The sequence below is a fragment of the Scylla paramamosain genome, chromosome 19, assembly GCF_035594125.1.
Source record: "Scylla paramamosain isolate STU-SP2022 chromosome 19, ASM3559412v1, whole genome shotgun sequence".
NCBI lineage: Eukaryota > Metazoa > Arthropoda > Malacostraca > Decapoda > Portunidae > Scylla > Scylla paramamosain.
Window position 1 is genome coordinate 14,556,142 of NC_087169.1, and position 22,500 is coordinate 14,578,641.

The 22,500-nt window shown below is 39.6% G+C and overlaps 1 protein-coding gene across 1 annotated transcript in view; it reads right to left on the bottom strand.

Moving 5' to 3' along the window:
- LOC135109687 (uncharacterized) overlaps window positions 1–22,500 on the bottom strand; it is a 36,383-nt gene that overhangs the window by 9,509 nt on the left and 4,374 nt on the right. The window contains exons 2-3 of the mRNA XM_064021238.1: window positions 10,889–11,015; window positions 8,578–8,720 (exon numbers count right to left, since the gene is read on the bottom strand). Coding sequence (XP_063877308.1) covers window positions 8,578–8,720; window positions 10,889–11,015 — 270 coding nt within the window. The remainder of the gene's footprint in view (window positions 1–8,577; window positions 8,721–10,888; window positions 11,016–22,500) is intronic.

Below are 22,500 nucleotides of genomic sequence, written 5' to 3' on the forward strand. Positions count from 1 at the left end.
CCTGTACAAAATTAGCAGATGGGGGGATGAGAAAACTGGCGGAGATGACTCAGAACGCTTAACTTCATAGAAGCTGTTTTAGCTAGAGATGAGATGTGAAGTTTCCAGTTTAGATTATAAGTAAAAGACAGACCGAAGATGTTCATTGTAGGAGAAAGCGACAGTTGAATATTATTGAGGAAGAAGGGATAGTTGTCTGTTGTATCGAGTTGATAGATGGAGGAATTGTATTTTTGAGGCATTGGATAATAATATGTTTGCTCAGCCTCAATCAGAAATTTTAGAGAGATCAGAAGTAAGGTGTTCTGTGGCTTTCTTGCATTAACTGTTTACTTCCTGAACGGTTGGACGTTGACGAAAAGACGTGGAAAAGTGCAAGGTGATATCATCAGCGTAGGAGTGGGTAGGGCAAGTAGTTTGGTTTAGGAGATCATTGATGAATATTAGGAAGAGTGGGTGACAGAAAAGAACCCTGAGGAACACCACTGTTAATAGATTTAGGAGAAGAACAGTGACCGTCTGCCACAACAGCAATAGAACGGTCAGAAAGGAAACTTGAGATGAAATTACAGAGAGGAGGATAGAAGCCTTAAAAGGGTAGTTTGGAAATCAAAGCTTTTTGCCAGACTCTATCTGAAGCTTTTAAAATGTCTAAGGCAACAGCAAAAGTTTCACCAAAATCTCTAAAAGAGGGTGGCTAAGACTCAGTAAGGAAAGGCAGTAGAGCGGCCTTAACAGAACCCATACTGGCGATCAGATAGAAGGTTGTGAAGTGATAGATGTTTAATAATCTTCCTGTTGAGGGTAGGTTCAAAAACTTTGGATAGGCAGGGAATTAAAGCAACAGGGTGGTAGTTTGAGAGATTAGAACGGTCACCCTTTTTTAGGAACAGGGTGAATGTAGGCAAACTTCCAGCAAGAAGGAAGGTAGATGTTGATAGACAGTTGACTAGGTAAGGTGCAAGCACGGAGGCACAGTTTCGGAGAACAATAGGAGGGACCCCATCAGGTCCATAAGACTTCCGATGGTTTAGGCCAGCAAGGGAATGGAAAACATCATTGCAAAGGATTTTTATAAGTAGCATGAAGTAGTCAGAGGGTGGAGAAGAAGGAAGAGCAAGCCCTGAATCATCCAAGGTAGGGTTTTTAGCAATGGTTTGAGCGAAGAGTTCAGCTTTAGAAACAGATGAGATGGTAGCGGTGCCTTCAGATTTAAATAAACAAGGAAAAGATGAAGAAGTAAAGTCAGATGTTTTTGGGTAGGTGCCAGAAGTCACGAGTGGAGTTAGATCTTGAAAGATTTTGATACCTTCTGTTAATGAAGGAGTTTTTTGGCTAGTTGGAGAATACTTTCAACTATCAATCATTAAAATCAAAGAAAAGCATTGTAATAAGCCATATATAACCCCACTTATTATACTGTCAATCAAACAACGTAACAAACTACAAAAAATATACGCCAAATGGCCTCTGACAAATGAAACAACTTTTAAATCATTTAAAAATCGATTAACATAAAAAAAATAAGAACAGCCAAAGAAAATTATTACAAAACTAAGTTTATTGAATATGCAGGAGATATAAAAAAAAAAAAAATAAAAAAAAATAGAAAAATAGACTATTAACAATTTGGAAAAACTAAACCTAAATTACCTTCGTCCTTCACTTTCAATGGAGATACTATTACTGATGATTATAATGCGGCTAATGCATTTAATAACTATTTCAGCAGTATAGGTGACACACTAGCGAACAACATCCAACAGACACCATTTCTTTTTAATACATATATGCCAGAACCTTCTCCATTTTCTTTTTTCGTAAGATAAACTACACTAACTGAAATTACATCAGTGATTCATGATATCTAAGTTTCCTCTCCTGGTCATGATGTCAGTATGAAAGTAATCAAGGAATGTCAAGACAAAATTGCTCCATTTTTAATATTTATTATAAAAAAAAAAAACATCATTTGAAGAGGGATCTTTTCCGGACCATCTAAAGATTGCCAGAATTATTCCAATAAAAAAAAAAAAAGGTGACTTTTCTTTACTTCAGAATTACAAGCCAGTTTCTATCTTGCCATGTTCCAGTAAAATTTTCGAAAAAGTAATGGCTGTAAGGCTTATGAATTTTCTCTCAGAACACTCCATCTTAACTTCGACTCGCTATGGATTCCGCCTAAATTTTTCAACTGACTTTACAATTCATTATATTTGCCAAAATTTATATAATGCACTTTGATAGCAAAATTTTTCAACTAACCATATTCTGTGGTCTTAGTAAGGCTTTTGATACAACGACAAAGAAAACAGTACACCTCTTACAATAATGTATCATAACCATACAATTTAATTAGCCGTGGTGTACCCGAGGCTTAATTCTTGTACCTATCCTCTTTTTAGTATATATTAGTGATATCACCCGTAGAAGCAACAAACTCAAATTTTTACTCTTCGCAGATGACACCAATATTTTCATCCAGGGACATATTTCGCACGTACTAAATACAGAATTAAATAACGTGTCCAACTGGATTATGATCATCCAGTTAACCTTAAATATTAACAAAACACATCTCAAGCTCTCCACTCCCCTCACATCTCAGCCAGTACACACATCTATCAAAACCAATAATTATATATTAAATGAAGTTTCTGAATTTAAGTTTTTAGGAATAATTGTTGACAATAAGTTAACATGGAAAGATCATGTGGACTTTGTAAAATATAAAGTATCATTATTAACAGGTGTAATATACAGACTAAGATATTATTTAACTTCTGATCGTTTACATCAAATTTATCTTACTTTAACTACATCTTCTATATTGCTTTGCAATATGGGGAGGTGCCCTTAAAGCTTTCATGGATAATCTCTTTATAACTCAGAAAAAAAAACTCTTACGCATTATATACTAAAAAAACAAAAACAAAAAAAAAAAAAAACGCTACGATCATACAAATTGCATTTTCAGAGACTGTAAATTCTTAAAATTTCCAGATATTATATACTTGCAGACCAATCTGTTTGTACACAAATCTTTATACTCATTCCCTTTGGACGTTAGTTTCATATTAATGCCGGATAATGTAACGTGAAGAACATAATCTACGTATTTCGTTGTGCAGGACATCACTAGCCCAGCACAGTGTTTTGTCAAGAGGAAGCAGAAACTGGAATATCCTGCCACAAGACTTGATTGTTGACCCTAACTTCAATTCCTTTAAAAGCAAATTAATGAAAATGCTGTTCAGCAAATATTTTGAAAGTCTTCACAACTAAATTATTTTCATCTTTTACATGAACAACTTAAATGATATTATACTTAAATTCCATCACTACTCTTATCTCAATGGAATTCTATTTTCATGTATTAGTTTTTCATAATTCTTCGGTCATACTTCTTTGATACAGCATAATACATTTGTTTTGTTTTTTCTTTCGTGTTTCGTGTTTCGTTTTTCTATAGTTTCGTATGTAATGATAACCAGTCACTAGTATTCCAGCACATGTGCGTTATGTATATCATGATGCCTTGCTATAAATGTATGTTTCTTATTGTTATGAATATTGTTTATCTATTTGATAATATGATTTAGAACCAAAACAATTATAATATACATAGAACGGCTCCAATTCTGACCCCTGCTGTTTTTTTTTTTTTATTAACGCATTCAGGTCCTACTAAAGCCTCAGTTTATTGAACCTGACTTTTATACTATGAATAAATACTATAAATATATAAACCCATGGAGCCAAATAGATATATCAATCAATCAATCAAAAAAAAAAACTCTCTCTCTCTCTCTCTCTCTCTCTCTCTCTCTCTCTCTCTCTCTCTCTCTCTCTCTCTCTCTCTCTCTCTCTCTCTCTCTCTCTCTCTCTCACCCTTATTCATCCATTCCTGTCTGTCAACCTGTTCCCTTCATTCACCAGTCATCTACCCGTTCATTCATCCAACCATCCATTTCCCCACTCATCGAGTGCATCCATTCCCTCCCTCCAGAACCATTATATACTTCCACCTCCGACCTCTCTGTACCAGCACGTAATTTCCATCCAATCCACCTTCACGCCTGCACGCCCTCACTCCTCGTCCATCACTCCCTCGCCCTTCTCCCATTCCGCCCTGCCTCCGGATGTGCCAGATCCGCCACACTCTCGTCTTGTCAAACTTGTGGAGTTGCTTTGCCTCGGAATTATGGCAGGAACTTTGTCTATTGAAAACTATCTGGTTCTGGAAAGTGCGTCTGTAGTGTGGTGGGTGTGGTGGAAGAGAGAGAGAGAGAGAGAGAGAGAGAGAGAGAGAGAGAGAGAGAGAGAGAGAGAGAGAGAGAGAGAGAGAGAGAGAGACTGAGACTGAAACTCGTGTCTTCTTTGTTATTTGCTCTCTGAGACTGTGTCACTGTGTATTTCTTTGCTGTGTGTGTGTGTGTGTGTGTGTGTGTGTGTGTGTGTGTGTGTGTGTGTGTGTGTGTGTGTGTGTGTGTGTGTGTGTGTGTGTGTGTGTGTGTGTGTGTGTTGTATTGTGAGAGAGAGAGAGAGAGAGAGAGAGAGAGAGAGAGAGAGAGAGAGAGAGAGAGAGAGAGAGAGAGAGAGAGAGAGAGAGAGAGAGAGAGACTGAAACTCGTCTTCTTTGTTATTTGCTCTCTGAGACTGTGTCACTGTGTATTTCTTTGCTGTGTGTGTGTGTGTGTGTGTGTGTGTGTGTGTGTGTTGTATTGAGAGAGAGAGAGAGAGAGAGAGAGAGAGAGAGAGAGAGAGAGAGAGAGAGAGAGAGAGAGAGAGAGAGAGAGAGAGAGAGAGAGAGGCTTCTGATATCGTAGTTGGAACAAGTGCGATTTTCACGGATAAGGGTTGGGAAGTTGGCAGCCTTGATCTCAACTCAGCAACTCTTCGTCTCCAGTCCTTTCCTTGAACTTCACACGCCTGTCTCTTTTATCTCCTTAATTGTTCGCTCTCCTTTGACCTTCCCACCCCCTCACAGCGTAATAGGACGTAAGACGCGTTATGGAAGTCTGCCGTTCGTCGAATATTTCTCCTAACTCCTAGACGGAAGGTGGTTGAGGAACGTTCGCGCCAGGCAGTCACTCAGGTGTACCGGAATGTTTCACTCCTCCGCCGGTGCCTTCGTCAGCAGTAATTTTATGAGGAATGTTAAGTGTCCATTATTTGGGAAGAGGAATTTAGACTGCCCGAGTGCTCTTAGAGATAAGAGTTATATTTTCCTGGTTAGAGCCGCCCTGTCTCTCTCTCTCTCTCTCTCTCTCTCTCTCTCTCTCTCTCTCTCTCTCTCTCTCTCTCTCTCTCTCTCTCTCTCTCTCTCTCCCTGAGTTGACGAAGATTTGCATCGTCCTCTACCAAACTATTTTTCTCTTCTTTATTGATACTATTCCGTCCATTCTCTTGATTAGTTTTTGGTGTTATCAGTCTCCATATCTCTCTTCCTCTCTCCCTCCCTCCTACCCTCCCTCCCTCTCTCCCTCCATCCGTCCCTCCCTCCCTCCCTTCACTGTCTGCATATATATCTCATTTTTCTCCTTCCTTTTCCATCCGTCCTCTCCTAGTCTATCCCCTTTCTCTCTCTCTCTCTCTCTCTCTCTCTCTCTCTCTCTCTCTCTCTCTCTCTCTCTCTCTCTCTCTCTCTCTCTCTCTCTCTCATCACTTTGCCCTAGCCAGACTGGAAGCAGTTCCCGTAACGAGATGAGAGAGATGAGAGAGAGAGAGAGAGACCGACCTAGCTTTCTCTTTGTAAACTGCTGACGAAGAAAAGTAGGAAAGGGCCAAAAAGGATGTTAGACGAGACTAGTGTAATACATTGGAAGAGCTGGACATGAGAAGCGAAAGAGGAGAAAAATCTTGTGTTGCACCCTTGACAGTAGTAGCAGTGGTAGAAGTAGTTGTAGTGTAGTAGTAGTAGTAGTAGTAGTAGTAGTAGTAGTAGTGGTAGAATCAGAAAAAAAGGAGAAAGAGTAGAAGCAACAACAACAACAACAACAACAACAACAACAACAACAACAACAACAGCAGCAGCAGCAGCAATAATAGGAAACGTAATATTAGCTCGCTACGGTCACAACACTAATAAAAATTGCAGAGTAAAAAAGTTTAGAAGCTTCATGCATTACTCGAGTATAAATATATGAAAGTGAACACAGCGGTCATATCAGTGACGGCAACAAACAAAGGATGCACAAGTGACGCGGCACCAAGAGCATAGATACTGGCACTCATACCATAGGAGGGATATAGATAACAACGCCAAAGAGAGAGACATTTGAATTTAGGAAGACAAAACAGCAAATAGGAAAAACGCCTCAACATTTAGATTAATACAGCAAAATCAAATAATTAGCAACGCCACAATGTTTAAACTATTACCTCAAAAACAGTAAATACGTAGATAACAACGCCGCAACACTAAAATTAATACAGCAGAAACATCAAATGAATATCAATGTCACAACACATAAATGAATGTAATAAAGAACTGCAAATAAATGGCAACGTCACAAAGAAACACGAATTAATTCAACAGAAACTCCAAATAAATTACAACAAGAGAAAGAAACACTAAGGTAGATTCAACAAGAACATTATATAAGTAACAACGCCATAACATTTGACATCAATACAAGAACAGCAAAATAAATATCAACGCCACAGCATTTAAATCAATACAATAAAAAAAGAAATATACTAAATAAAAAAAAGCAATAACGCCTGAAAAAAGCATCTAAATTAGGAAAAAAATAATAACAACAACAACAACAAAAAAAAAAAAACATTTACATGAATACATTATTAAACACCGCACTCTTGAACAAAAAAATAACATGAAAAAGACTCAACACAATGCCACACATACGAATCACAGCTTCTTTTTTTAACTAGAGAACATAAAAGCAGTAATGAGTTTTTGATTCCCAGTAAAGGTGGAACACGGGGCGACAGAACAAGACAGAGAGAGAGAGAGAGAGAGAGAGAGAGAGAGAGAGAGAGAGAGAGAGAGAGAGAGAGAGAGAGAGAGAGAGAGAGAGAGAGAGAGAGAGCACTTGTCCCATTTTCTGTTTCAGTTCGGCAGGTCTTAGTGTGTTCCATGAAAGACGACTTTTATTACTCGTATTCTTTTCCTTTCTTAATTTTCTTGAAAGAGAATGTGAAAAGTTTCTGTGATTTGTGGTGGTGGGCGTGTCCCGCGGCCCTTACAGACAGAGAGAGAGAGAGAGAGAGAGAGAGAGAGAGAGAGAGAGAGAGAGAGAGAGAGAGAGAGAGAGAGAGAGAGAGAGAGAGAATACTGTGTTGCTAAAGTGGATGTTGTTTTCTTCATAAGTTCTCTCCTCCTCCTCCTCCTCCTTCTGCACCACTGAATCTTACTTAAATTGAAGAGAGAGAGAGAGAGAGAGAGAGAGAGAGAGAGAGAGAGAGAGAGAGAGAGAGAGAGAGAGAGAGAGTGGAGCGTAAGAGGACAATAAGCTCATGAAACTGAAAACTTGTTAAGTCTCCTAAGCGAAATGTAAGATAAGGCACAAAAGAGAGAGAGAGAGAGAGAGAGAGAGAGAGAGAGAGAGAGAGAGAGAGAGAGAGAGAGAGAGAGAGAGAGAGAGAGAGAGAGAGAGAGAGAGAGAGAGAATCAAATCGTGAAAAAAATAAGGAAATGATACGTGGGATTTTGCATGTAAAAATAGCGTAGCGACCAGGAAGGAAGGTTTCATGGCAGGAGTGGTAAAGAGGAAAAGAGGAAAATAGTATGCAAATGAGGAAGGGAATTAAGTAGGGCAGAGGAAAAGAGAGGAGAGTGTGAAAGAAAAATGAGGGTAACAAAGATGATGGATATACTTACAATGAAAGGCAGATGAAAATAGGTGAGGGAAGAGGTGAATGTATCAAAACCAAGAGAGGATGAGTAGACTGAAGGAAGAGGAATGGCGGTGGATCATTATGGTTAAATTGAATAATGGTAGAGTAAAAGAAAAACCAGATGAAGGTTGCTGAAAGAAGGGAAGGTGAATGCATGGAAATTAAAGAAATAAGTAGACTGGAGGGAAAGGAAGTAAAGATGATTATAATTAAATTAAATAAGGGTGAAAGTAATAAAATGTATAGCATTTTAACTAGATCAAATGTGAAAGAATTCGTCAGATTTTTAATTGGTAAATGGATGAAGAAGTCAATAGAATGAAAATCTACGCAGGTGAGTTAATTGAAAGCGGAGGAAGAAAAATACACGTAAAGAAGAAAGGCATAGAAATGCTTTGAAACGAGAATAACATGAAAGAAGGTGAGGACATGAAAGAGACCTGAGCGTATGGAAAAAAAAAAAAAAGGCGGGTGGGAAAGGCAATTAGTTATTATGAAATACGATACAGCTAACTGGACCAGAAAGTTAAGGAAGATTGATATAGATGATAGCGCAGAACATGACCTTAGGGAAAGTAAACGGAGGTCGCCTTAGGGAAATAGAGACAAAAAGAAAAAAAAAATGAAGAGAGTAGAGCGTGGCAGGAAGGGAAGAGGACGGGACGGGAGAGTAATAAGTACTGACACGACCAGCAGGAGAAGGGATAACCTGACCTCTTTTGAATATTGGGTCATCGCAGAGGAAGGCGAGGGTGGAACGGGCGCCCTGCAGGTGAAGTTCAAGGCTTGCACGTTCCACTGGTCTCATACACTTTGCTGTATAACGATCCACACACATCATGCCGCCTTTGAACGCCCTGGAAAGACCAAGCAAGCAAGGTTAGGCAGGCAGGCAGGCAGGTAGCCACACACACACACACACACACACACACACACACACACACACACACACACACACCCTAATATCTCAGAACGTGATGCTGTTACCTCGTAAATGGTTGAAAGGCGAGATCAAGATGAAAGTTTAGATAAATTAATAGGAGGAGGAGGGGGAGAAAAAATAAAAGAGGGGATGAGAGAAAAGAAATAACGATAAAGGACTGCTGAATAAACATAAACATGAGGGAGCTGGCATTTCAAGGGTAGGAAGTTGATGTGGAGGATAAAAAGGCAATTTTTAAACAATAGAAACTCAAACGAGAAAAGAAGGGAAGAGCAACATGTGGAAATGAATGGAGATGAAAAATGAAAGTGGTGATTGGAAGGGAGTAGATAGAATTTCTCAAAGTTTCATAAAGGAAATATTGCACAAAACTCTCTCTCTCTCTCTCTCTCTCTCTCTCTCTCTCTCTCTCTCTCTCTCTCTCTCTCTCTCTCTCTCTCTCTCTCTCTCTCTCTCTCTCTCTTTCTCTTTCTATGTCGCGAGTGGTGACAACCGGATTACAGGTTGATTATAGCCTGTGTGTGTGTGTGTGTGTGTGTGTGTGTGTGTGTGAGAGAGAGAGAGAGAGAGAGAGAGAGAGAGAGAGAGAGAGAGAGAGAGAGAGAGAGAGAGAGAGAGAGAGAGAGAATTGAAAATCTATTTTTACCTGACAAGGGACGTAAGGATTTGACAGTATTAGCTTCCCCCCATTCTCTCTCTCTCTCTCTCTCTCTCTCTCTCTCTCTCTCTCTCTCTCTCTCTCTCTCTCTCTCTCTGATGTAACCCATACACGTCAATACACCGCCGTCCTCCCTGCCATAGGTCGGGCAAGGGCCCTTCTCTTCCATTTCATTAGTGGCTCGTCGCTCCCATCGCCCATGTGAATGATATTACTTCGGGACATTATCGATCCCTCTTAGTCTACATAGTTTCTGGTGCAGAGAGATTGCCTTTCCCTGCTTATTGTTGGCTGTGGCGTAAATTGTCTAGTTTCCAGAGTCGTAATTGGAAACCATTCAGCGGCCTCTCAGTGTCAGACAATGGATGGTTAGCATCTGTATCTATGGAGGGCTTAATCCTTTGGTTCTTAATGATATTACTATGCCTGTGATTTTATTGATGAAACCCTACGTGATTTACCTTGGCAGTAATTAAACTACAGGCACTAACAGATTTTGGTTATTCCATTAGTTCTGTTTGTTATCAATGGTGTCTTAAAATCATGCTTTTAGCTTACTCTATATTACTTTATTAAGAGTGAAGCGAAACCATTGTAGTAAAAGAATTCACTGCGATACGAAATCATTAACAGCACCAGAAGTAATGCGTGAAATCTTTATAAGCATCTACAAGAAAGTTAGGATGAAAAAAAATTGCAATTTCTACCAGTTTAAAAATTGGAGGTGGCTATAGAACAAATAAAGATGTCTCAGAGTGATTAGTAACTGAGGAAAGATGTGCCAAATAGCAGTCAAGGGATTAATGTACAGCCATAGTCAGAAGTATATTGCTCTTTTGTACTCAACTAATGACATAGGAAACAATGGAAACTGCGAGAAGCCACCAGCCCTATACGTGGCAGTCCCTGTATAAAACATGCCTACGTATCTACACCTGTCATCCTCATCATTTTTGTAGTCTCCTTTTGTATCATCCGTTTTCTATTGATCTCAAGTCCTCCAACCTCTTAACAACTTCGCGTGACCTAACACCCAGTTATTGTTACGAGACCAGATTACTTACGCTCAAGATTAAACGCTTAAGAGAGTATAAGAGAGTGCACAGCTACCTTAGAGAACTTGAATTAGGAGAAACGGCCAGACATAGGGAAGGTGGAAAACAATGATTGAAAAGAACAAAGATAAGAAAAAAATAATAATAATAAGAAGAAGAAGAAGCGGTCCAGTTTCATCGACTCATGGCAGCGAGTGTACAGTATGAAGGTGTACAATCCTTTGTGTTCCGCGTCAGGTTGGGATCAAGGGAATATTGCTTGGCTTATTCGATTCCTGTGTGTGAGATTATTCATGGATTAGTTTGGACGTGCAGACTGAACCGCTACACACACACACACACACACACACACACACACACACACCTTACCTACACATGGTGGTCAGCTGGCGCGGGTTGTCAGGTAGGCCGGAGCGTGGCATGTGAGGCATCAGCTTGGCGAGGCAGGTGTCCAGCTCAGTCTTATTGGGGCACAGAGTCTCCCCTCCACACATGCCTGCAGGTGAGAGGAGCACAGGTGAGCCCAGGTGATCAATAATACCTGGGAGGATTGTTATAACTGAGCTTGATAGGTTTGTGTGAGTGTGATAAGAAAATGTGAGTCATAAAAAAAACATAGGAACGTAAGAAAATAAGGGAAGCTTCAAGAATTATAAGGTCTACTCGTGGCAGTCTCTGTATAAAAACATACCTACATGTTTTTACCTGTCATCCCCATCCACAAATTCGTCTCATCTTTTAAAGCTCCTTAATAACTCAACACTAACAACCTGACTTCTGAGACTGAGAGAGGCGCGTGTGAGAGGGAGGGTGGATTTACCAGTCTAGTTGAGTGGTGAGTGAGTTGGAGTAAGGAAATACAAGGAAAAGTTTGATTATTGTGCAGTGTGTTGGGTTATATGGAAGTGGTTGTGTGTATGGGAAGGAGATGGATGGGTGAGGCGAGTGTGTGTGTGTGGCGGGGCGATGGGATGTGTGGGTTGGGCGAGTAAGTGCATGTGGGTTGGATGTGATGAGTGGGCGAGGGGAGTTTGTGTGGGATGGGTTGTGTGTTTAGGAGTCTGATGTTAACATTTTCTGATGATGATCTCAAGTAGAGGATGACAGAAATGAGCAGGAAGCCTTTTGATCGGTGAGAGTGGAGGGAGGCTGAGAGGCAGAGAAGGAAGGGCTTTCAAGTAGAAGATGGATGGAAACTGAAGGAGGTAGGTAGGAGAGGAGGAAAAAAAAAATAATTACACGTGGGATGTTGTAGGAGGATAAGGTGGAAGAACGAAGGAACCTTCTAATTAAAAGTAGAGGGAAGGTATAGGAGGGAGGTAAATGATCAGAGGAGGTTTTGAATTAGCAGTGAAGAGAAGCTAAAGGAGGAAGGTAGAAGAGAGAAAGAAAGAGGAGCTTTTTAAGTTAAGGTGGAAGGAAGCTGAATGGAAGACGAATGAGAGAGAGAGAAAAAAAAAGAAGGGTTTTTGAATCTGGATTTTCTGAGTGGCTGGAGTGGAGAGTGAGGTGGAAGGGGATGTGATGGATGACATGTAGAGCGTGCGGGATTGTCAGGAGAGGAAAGAAAGCTGCAAAAAAAAAAAAAAAAAAAAGTGGAGTTTTGAGCAACAGCTGGATCTAGGTTTGTGTTTGGAAAGGAGACAGTTACGGGATTTACAAAGCGGAAAGAATGCCAGTGTGTGAAAAGGGAACGCTAGAGGGTTCATGCTGTGGAAGGAACGTGTTTACATTAAAGTAAGCGAAAAAAAATATGAGGGAGAGGATATCATAATTATTTTAAAAGCATTTTAATGCCACTGCCAGACTCACACTGAAATTAAATGTGTTTGAGTGGGACACGGGAAAGTGGGCATGAGAAAACGAGGAAAACTTTTAAATATGAATCTGTTGGTATGTTGACTTCATTATACTACTCCACTATTTTGAATGGATAATGGAATAAAGAGACAGTTGAATGTTATCAAGCTGCCGGAATGAGATGTGAAATATTTAGGTGTGCCATTCATTTATAATTGGAGAGACAGACGAGGTAAGATAAACACATTTATTAGTCTCATATTAATCATATTATAACCTCGGCGTAACACAAGTGGGCAGGAATAACGTTGATCACTGCATGGATAACAAACTTTTTTTTTTTTTTTTGCAAGGCTCAGCGATCAATGAAAACAGGTAAATATCCGAATCGGATCAGATAAAGGGAATTGGATTCCGATGAAAGAGGATCAGAACCTTTAATATTGCTCTACCTGTAATTTTTTTTTAAATGTATTGACTTTAATTCGTACTCTGAGAAAGATTTCACATTTTTCCTCTAACCCTTTTTCTTCTAAAATATTTCCCTCTACTCCCCCTGTTCTTTTTCCTCCTCCTCCTCCTCCTCCTCCTCCTCCTCCTCCTCCTCCTCCTCCTCCTCCTCCTCCTCCTTCTTCTCCTCAAAAGGGATCTTACACAATATTTTTTTTGTAATGAAAACTTGCAATGACCTTTTCTTTTCTTTTTTTTTTCTTTTTTTTTTTTTAACATCTGGCTTCTGTACCCTGTCGTCATCGTCGCTGCCGCTAACCTGCTTGTGTTTGATGATGCTTTTCGTGGTGGTGAAAGAGCAGAAAGATGAGGAGGAGGAGGAAGAGGAGGAAGAGAAGGGTTCGATGGTAGAAATAGTAATGGTGGCGCTAATGGTAGAGTCTGTAATTGTGGCGATGGTGGTGGTGATGGTCGTGGTGTTAAGGTGATAATGGTTGGTAATGGTGGTGGTGGTGATATTAAGGTGGTAATGGTGGTGATGGTGATGATGTTGTTAAGGCGGTGATGGTGGTGGTGCTGTTAATGTGGTAATGTTGGTAGTTCTGAGAAAACTTAAGAACGGGGATCAAATTATAACGCTGGGCCTCATTCCATTATCCCTGATGCTCTCTCGAGGCGACCAGAGCACCTCACTCCTTCCCTCGAGCGCCTCTTTCGGATATGAATAAACTTTAGCGCAGTATAGTTGAAAGAATAGAAATCTCGATAAAAATAACGGGGAACATTTATATACACTCCAAAACCGATGCATATTTCCTTTATTAATCATCGGTAAACTCATCACTACTGATTATCATCTCATCCTACTCAGCTCAGTGGAGTATTAGTGTTCGTGGAAAACATGTAAATATTGACAATTTACGTGACACCTGGATTAAATTACTTTGTCATTGCTCGTGGCCGCCTGTCTGTCTCCTGTCCGTCATTTCGCTGGCCGTGAAATCGCTCTTCATATTTTAATCGTCGTGTTTGGACTTGCTGATTCACGTTGCCTCGCTGCTTTTGGGTTTCGATGTGGTTTTGGAGGGAAATGTGTTTCAGCTTTATGCTTTTGGAGGTAAATGTTTCAACTTAATGTACGTTTTTGAAGGTAAATGTTTCAACTTTATGTACGTTTTTTGAAGGTAAATTTTTCAACTTAATGTACGCTTTTGTAGGTAAATGTTTCAACTTAATGTAATCTTTTGAAGGTAAATGTACCAACTTAATGTACGTTTTTGAAGGTATATGTTTCAACTTAATGTACGCTTTTGAAGGTAAATGTACCAACTTAATGTACGTTTTTGAAGGGAAATGTACCAATTTAATGTACGGTTTTGAAGGTAAATAAATGTTTTAACTTCACATATGTTTTTAAAGGTAAATATTTTTCATTATCGTAATTTTAACATCGTCAGTCTAGGTGCATTAAAATAGCATTGCTTAATAACTTAGCGAGGCACATCTATCAACTTAAAAATAATGGTATGCTAATTGCGGAATGAATTGATAAGCCACATAGAACAAGAAATAATGGATTCAAGCTTGAAAAAAAAAAAAATAAGTTCAGGAAAAAGATACGAAGGAATAATTCTCAAACAGAGTAGTTGATAAATGGAACGGACTCAGTAATCAGGTTGTTAGTGTTGAGTCATTAGGGAGCTTTAAAAGAAGGTTAGAAAAATATATGGGTAGTGATGAAACATGGTAACGTGTAGGCCTGATGGCTTCTTGCAGCTTCCTTTATTTTCTGTTCTTTTGTCCTTATATTGCACATTTATACAGTAACTAAGCTTCAGTTTCAAGAAAATAGTGAGCGAAATAGGTAAAAATGCAATCAAACCCCCCCAAAAAAAAAAAAATCACAGAAAAAAATATTAGTTTTGGATATTCAACCATTTCACCACCTCGAAACTATTTTAATACCGCTAGAAAATATGCACCCCAACAGGTAGGCCAGCACGATACAGTGTGGCCATTCCTGGGACGTGACAAGCAGCGGCAACAGCGGAGAGAGGGAGAAACGTAAGCTTTTGTGGAATGTGGAGCAAACTGGACGAGCAGCAGACAGGAAACACAATACTGAGAGAAATGTTTCGAGACTGTGTGCGTGTATTTGTGAGTGTGTGTGTGTGTGTGTGTGTGTGTGTGTGTGTGTGTGTGTGTGTGTGTGTGTGTGTGTGTGTGTGTGATAAGTTTAAAGGATTCACTTTATTTAATAACAGGTGGTATTACATTTATTTTGCAGTAGTCAATGGATTATCTATCTCTGTCCGCATCTCTATCTGTCTATCTGTCTATCCATCTGTTTACGAGTAGCTGTCTGTTTGACTATCTGTCTACCTATCTATCTACCCATCCATCTCTCTCTCTCTCTCTCTCTCTCTCTCTCTCTCTCTCTCTCTCTCTCTCTCTCTCTCTCTTTAATCTATCTATCTATCTATCTATCTATTTTTGTTGTTGTTGTTGTTGTTGTTGTTGTCCTTGGCCAGTGGCCCTCTTACATAAAAAAAAAAAAATCTTTTCTTCTTGTAAGAAGGGCTCCGGCCAAGGGCAACAGAAAGACAAAAGGAAAGGCCCAGTGAAGAATGCCGGTCCCTAAAGAGTTGAGCCAAAAAGGATTATCCAAAATTATAGGAGTGTCTTGAAAGCTATCCTACTAATTTATCTATCTATCTATCTATCTGTCTGCCTGTCTATCTCTGTTTATCTATCTTTTTATCTATTTATCTATCTGTCTATCTATCTATCTATCTATCTATCTATCTATCTATTTATCTGTCTATCTATCTATCTGTATATCTATCTCTACCTATCTATCTATATCTCTGTCTGTCTATGTATGTATGTATGCATGCATGTATGTATGTATGTATGTATGTATGTTTGCATCTATTTATCTATCTGTCCGTCTGTCTTTTTCTCTTTGTGTCTGTCTGCCTGTCTGTCTATCTATCTGTTGATCCATCCGTCTGTCTTTCTGTCTGTCAATCTATCTACCTATCTATCTCTTTATCTATCTGTGTGTCGGTCTGTGTCTTTCAATCTGCTTATCTACCTTTCTGTCTGTATGTGTGTGTGTGTGTGTGTGTGTGTGTGTGTTTGTGGTTCGATGGGGTGTAGTTAGTGAAATTTGTTTGCATCTAAATTGCAATCCGTCGTCAAGACCCATTAAGGTGGTTCTGTGGACACTTGGGACTTGTTTGAAAGGCGGAGGGAAGAGGAGAGAAAATGTCGAGGAAGGAGGGAATAAGTGAAAGCAAGGAAGAAAGCGTCTCCGGCAGTGAGGAGGAAGAGAAAAGGCAAGGAGAAAGATAAAGGTGAATGATAGAAGCAGATAAAGAGCGGGGGGAGGCGGCATTTGTCTTGTAAGATAACCTAAATGTCGAAAGTCCAGATAAGGTTTTTACTCTGCCAGCTGGAAATGTCAGCCAATAGGAGCAAGGGCTGAAAATTCCCCACCAATCACAATCCCAATCACTTCTCAGCTGAGCCTCCTTGTCGTGATCAGCCAACCGCGCTCCACTTGGGCGTGATAGTGAGAACTCTTCGTCAGGTTTTGTGAGATTTAAGGTGAAATTTGTGATGTGTTTTGAAGTGTTCGGCGAATGGGAAAACTGAAGCGGTACGTGTTGAAAAGTTGTTATTTGTTTTATTTATGGTGTGTTTATTTGGAGAGTAAATGTTTTAAGAATCGTTCATATATTATTTTTTTTTTTTATAATGAAATAATAAAGTAGAAAATGAAAATGAGAAAATTACACAGTAAACTTGAATAATATTGGGATAGTTGATAACGTAGAAACTTAATTTATCTCTTTTTCTTTTTTCTTTTTATGATGGAGTAATGACTTAATGAAGAGGAAAACTAAAAGCAAGAGCAAAACATGAATTAACAATATTGAATATGTTCATAACAAAAAACCAGCAGTTCTATCCACTTCTTTTAACTAAATAATCATACTATAGCGATGGGACATTAAATTAAATCGTCAGCATAAACAAATTTGAATCTTTTCTTATTTATGTTTTTTTTTTTTTTTTCTGCCCTGATTAACCTCGACTGTGCAGGGACGACGCCTCATGACGGAGGATTTTTATTGTGTAAAAATCCAAACACGTATCCAGAGTTTTCGACAATAAAATAAATCAACAACAAAGGAAAGAGGAGCGAAATGGAAGCGTCGAACCAAATACAGTATTATTGGATTGGCTGGTTGCGTTAACACCTGGATATTGTGTCTATAGATGGCGTGACGAGGCAGCAGAGGCAAGCAGGCCAGCAGGCAGTGGTCGAGGTGGCGCTGCGCACACAGAGCAAAGGGACATGAATGCTGATATTAATCAACACTCATGGCATACACTGCAGCAATCCCTTTTTAGGTTGAGGCACTTTTACCCCAGCAAACACGCAGGCAGAGCTCATTAGGGTCATTACGCTGCCGGAAGTGAATGCTGGTCTGGTGTGCCTAAAACTGGAGGGGTTTTTAGAATTCTTATTTTAGAGATTTTTGTTTCCAATGTGTTTGTTCATATTCCTCATATGTGTGTGTGTGTGTGTGTGTGTGTGTGTGTGTGTGTGTTCCCGCTGACACTTTTTCCTTCTTTTTCTTCTTTCTTTTCTCTTTCTTTTTTATTCTTACATTTTCTAAATTCAATATATATATATATATATATATATATATATATATATATATATATATATATATATATATATATATATATATATATATATATATATATATATATATATATATATATATATATATATATATATATATATATATATATATATATATTATTATTATTTTATTTTATTTTGTTTTTATTGTTGTTGTTGTCGTTGTTGTTGTTGTTCGCACCAGCAGCAGCAGTGACGGTGATGTTATAGGTAAGAGAGCAGTAGTGCTTCTTGCTGATTCTCTCTCTCTCTCTCTCTCTGACATTGTGGGAAGAAGATAAATCTCATAGAATTTATCACGTCATCCCGCCAATCCGTCCCCCCTCACCCCCGCGGCAGGTAGTGCGTGCGGGGCGTGCTGAGGAAGGGAAGCAGGGGTCGTACAGCACACCGCAAGAATATCCCCCGCGCGCTTAAACTTAATGGAAGTCTCGTATAATGAAGTTCTCTCCCCGCCTTCCATTACTTTGTGTGTGTGCGAGAGTCGTGGAAGCGAAACTCATTTATTTTAAGAACGTTACATTTTCAAATTTTTATATTGTTTAGTATTTCCTTATTTATTCGTCGTTTTAATACTCATTCGTTTATAATTAATTTAGTGTTTATTAATTTATCATTTAGTTTCTATTTATTAATAATTTTATATCTGCTTTTTTTTTTGTTCCATATGCTATTTGTTTGTCTTTTTACTCCATCTTGCATACTCGCTTGCTATTGGCTGCTTAGTTATTGACGTCATAGTTTGATTCCACCAATAACAAGCATGAATAATGTAATTTTTTAATCTGCGTTTGTCTTTTTACCCCATCTTGCATATTCGCTTGCTATTGGTTGCCTAGCTATTGACGTCAAAATTTCCACCACTAATAAGCACGAATGATATGTTTTATTGCTCTCCTTATTGTCTTATCTAATACAGTTTCTCCATAATCACCTTTACGATCAGGCTTCGCTTCACATCACTACTTAACTTTACATTTTACAATTTAAACGACGAAACCAGAGGCGTAAAAAGCATTAAGGTCGTTATGCCACTTAAAACTTCCTCTGCACAGCCAGTTAGTTACCTTGTGAAAAACCAATAGAGGCTTTTGGTGCAGTTTCGGTCTGGATCGCACGTAGGGTGAGTTGTGGCAATATTTATGAAGTGAAAGGCATGGAAGGTAATGAGAAGCGAAGGTAGGACGTGTTGGGAGGAGGGGCGAGGAGGCGGGGAAGGAAAGGTAGGAAGGATGATAGGTAAGGAAGGAATTATTATGAGGTGAAACGTTTTGGGAAGGTATAAGAGGAGGAAAGGTAGAAAAAATGATAGGTACCGGAGGAATTACCCAAAGGTAGGACGTGTTGGGAGGAGGAAAGGTAGGAAAAATGACAAGTACAGAAGAAAGAATTATCTAAAGTAGGGTGTTTTACGGGAATCGACGAGGAAGATGAGAAGGAGGAGGAGAAGTAGAAAGGATAAGTACGAAAGAAGGGATTATTAGAAGGTAGGATATTTTGGAAGGTGGAAGAGGAGGAGGAGGAGGAGGAAGAAGAGGAAAGGATGATAGGTACCTGAGGGATTATTCTGAGGGATCGGAAGTATTAGGGAAAATACGTAAGAACAGAAGGGCACAGATTGAAGCAGTGCTAGGGAGAGGGAGGGAGATGAATCTTTTGGAAGAATGATAATAAGGGAGAACCTTGGGAGCGAAGGAGAGAGGAGTGATGGCGTAAGGAGTGAGGGAGACGGAGAGACGTGGCCTTGAGGGAGTGAAGAAATGGAGGCTGGGAGCTTTACGAGACAAATCTGTGAAGGGAGTGAATGAATGGACGGGACGTGAGGTAGTGAGGGAGTGAGTAATGGTGGTGGTGGTGGTGGTGGTGGTGGTGGTGATGGTGGTGTTGGTGGTGATGGTGGTGGTGGTAAAAGATTGCTCTGGATGGAAGGTTTTTTTTTTTCGGGCAGCACCTTAAACGCTCACTTTTCTTATATTGGTCCCATATTCACCAGCATTTTTCTTCCTCTCTCCCATAAATAACATCTTCAAAGGCCACACAGTGATTAGTTAGGTTCTCAAGTTTTTTACTCCCTTTGATGGTCCAGAATCAATGTTAAACGATCACTAGAATCGTGAATATGCACTTGAAAACACCTAATAACTTCCATTACAGCCGGTTAAATGTAATGGATGTAGGATACCGAGGTGTTTGGCAATAAGTGCCTTGGTAGGTGTAATCATGGTTTGCCGGAAGGGAGAACTAAAACATGAAAGCTGGACTCTCTGACCAGTTTGGAAGAGAAAACTGAAGCTTGAAAGAAAATTAATAAATAAATACGTACCTTGCAACAAAATATATGTACAATGAAAAAAAAAAGTCAGCTTTTCCATTACGGAAGGAAGACCTTAATGATAAAAGGAAGATAAATTCTGAATAAGTGACAAGAAAATATTTATTAAAATTATTTACATAGTTATGAAAAAAAAATTACATATCTTTACATACTAACACTGACATGAAAGCGAGAGAACGATACACCAACAGGAGAAAGAAATAATTCAGTTAGTGACAAAAAAAAAAAAAAAAGAATAAAAAAAAAATCTAGTTACATATTCAGTAATACTTCATATTCAATTACACTTCATTCCGACTCGGTGATAATTGGATTTAGCTCTTCGTGCGGATGAGTCCTCGCGCACCGGCCTTTGATGCAGCGCTGATTGCCGCTAATTGACTGAGAGCCGCGGTGTTCTTGGTTTCCGTGCCTGTGACTGCCGAAGAACGAGGTAAAGGCAAGGCATTTTTGGGGGCAGAAGTTGCTAAATCCTTGCTTTACTTTTGCGCGATTGCTACTCACGGTCCACCGCGTCCCCAATGTGTCGTGAAGTTTAATGGCGAGCGTCATGCTCTTGTTAAAATTATTGAAGCCCCAAGTGAGAGGTTATGTGCGCGGCGTGGCCAGACACAGTGTGTTGGTTTAGTATTATAAATGTGAACCAACGACGTGAAGCTGTGCCCGTGTGGTCGTCGAGAGGGTCGTCCTTCTGCCAGTTAAGGCACGTTGTGGCGCAGCAAATCATGATTCTCAAAAATTTACTGCCGGGAAGGAGCATGACCCGGCGGTTAGAGGCGAAATTTACTGGCGCCGCTTTGATTCCTCTTCGAGGAAACTTCGCGAAGAAGGAAATATAGCAGGGAAACTTTAGACTAGAGTAGGAGTGTTGTTGAGGTCAGTGTCTGTTTCCCTGCCACCTCTCCCGCTCACCCATGTCAGGTATCATTAGGTTTGCCCGTGGGAATGTAAGAAGTATGAAGTCATCACTGTCTTGCAATTAACTTTGAGCTTATGATGTTATTCCCTAGAATGGAATAGAACAACAGCAAATTAATCAGCCTAAACTTACTGTAAAATAAAGTTTTTTTTTTTTTTTTTATTAGAAATCCGGATAGGCGGACACCAAACTTAACTATAGAAACAGATACACAAGAGCACAGTCAGCAATCCGCATGGACAACCAACAAAGTTAAATGATCAGAAACAGAGACATACAAGACCTTACATTCACCTTGCCAGACGTGTGAGATGTGATACTTCAAGCCTGCGTTACCCATCGTGCATCTCTTGACCCTTCACATTCAGCAGAAGACTCAAAGGGCTCAGAGGGAGACAGAAGTAAACCTCACGCCGTCCTTGAGGTCTGTTCCCACCTTCCCTCCCTTTCACCTCCAAACACAACCGAGGGCCGCATCCGAATGACCGCATTTCGCCACTCACGCACCCCCCCCCAGCTGTCCATTTGCGGAGATTAACGAAGGAAGAACAACTGGATGGCCCTGTGCCGCCTCCCACGCCAGGACTTACCCAAGGACCCGAGGAGCCAAGGACGCGAGGGCTCCTACGCTTGCATGTTAGTAAATTATAGACATTTTTTTTTTTGTGTTTATTTATTTATTTATTTTTCATTTTTTTTTATTTTTATTTTTATTATTTTTTGGGGGAGGGTAACCGTGTATTTTTCATGTTTAATTTTTTTTTGTGTGTGGTAACGATGTACCTTTTACGTTGATTTTTTCTGTTTTTATTTATTTATTTATTATTTTTTACTGTCTATTATTTTACGTTGAATTTTCTGCTTTTTTTAGTCAGTAAATGAAGTTTTGTGTAATGGCAAGGCATGAAAAACTGACTGACTACCCATCTTGCCGGCACAACAACACAACAGAACACAAAGAACGAACAAGCACCATCACCCCACCTCTTGTTTCGTAGGATGGCATGTTATAAAGGACTAATTGGCTTATTCAGAATCTTGGCGCCGCAGCAACACAACAAAGCAAACAGGAGCACCACTCTTGATTATGATTCGAGTCTGTTTGCGCGAAGCTACACTACCTCATGCAGTGCGAGTCACGCAGCGTAGTAAAGGCGAGGGCTTCATATAACGCATGAATGAGCCCAATTATCTCCCCTGCGTCAGATAAACCCCGTGATAAAAATTAAATATATGAATGCAAGGGAATTCATTTAATGCAGAGAACGTTCTAAGTATGAAATGTGTCCCGGTGAGATGTTAGGTATTTCAGAGTCTGCGCAACGCTACATCCTCACTATCACTGATGAAATGAGCGTAATTTTGACTTAATCTTTTAAAAAAAAAGTCGTGAATAGAAAACGAGATAATGCAGAGAGAGAGAGAGAGAGAGATGGTATAATTGTTCATAATACATCACTCACTGTCCATCCTCTCTTCCGCTCTCTCACATGTACTGCCACACACAAACCTCATTTTTTTCGCCCCACAATATAGTAAAATTTAGTGATGTTCGTTTTCCTCTTTTTTTTTCTTTTTTTTCCCGCGTTTCTGTCCTTCCAGCTTCGATCATGGCAAATAAAACCACACACACCTTTCCTCTCTCAGTGAAGTTAATCAGAGGCACGAACAAAAAGAAAAAAAAAAAAGAAAAGGAAAAATGAAATAAATATTGAGTAACAAAGCACGACAGCATATTATGAATCCACAAGAAGTAC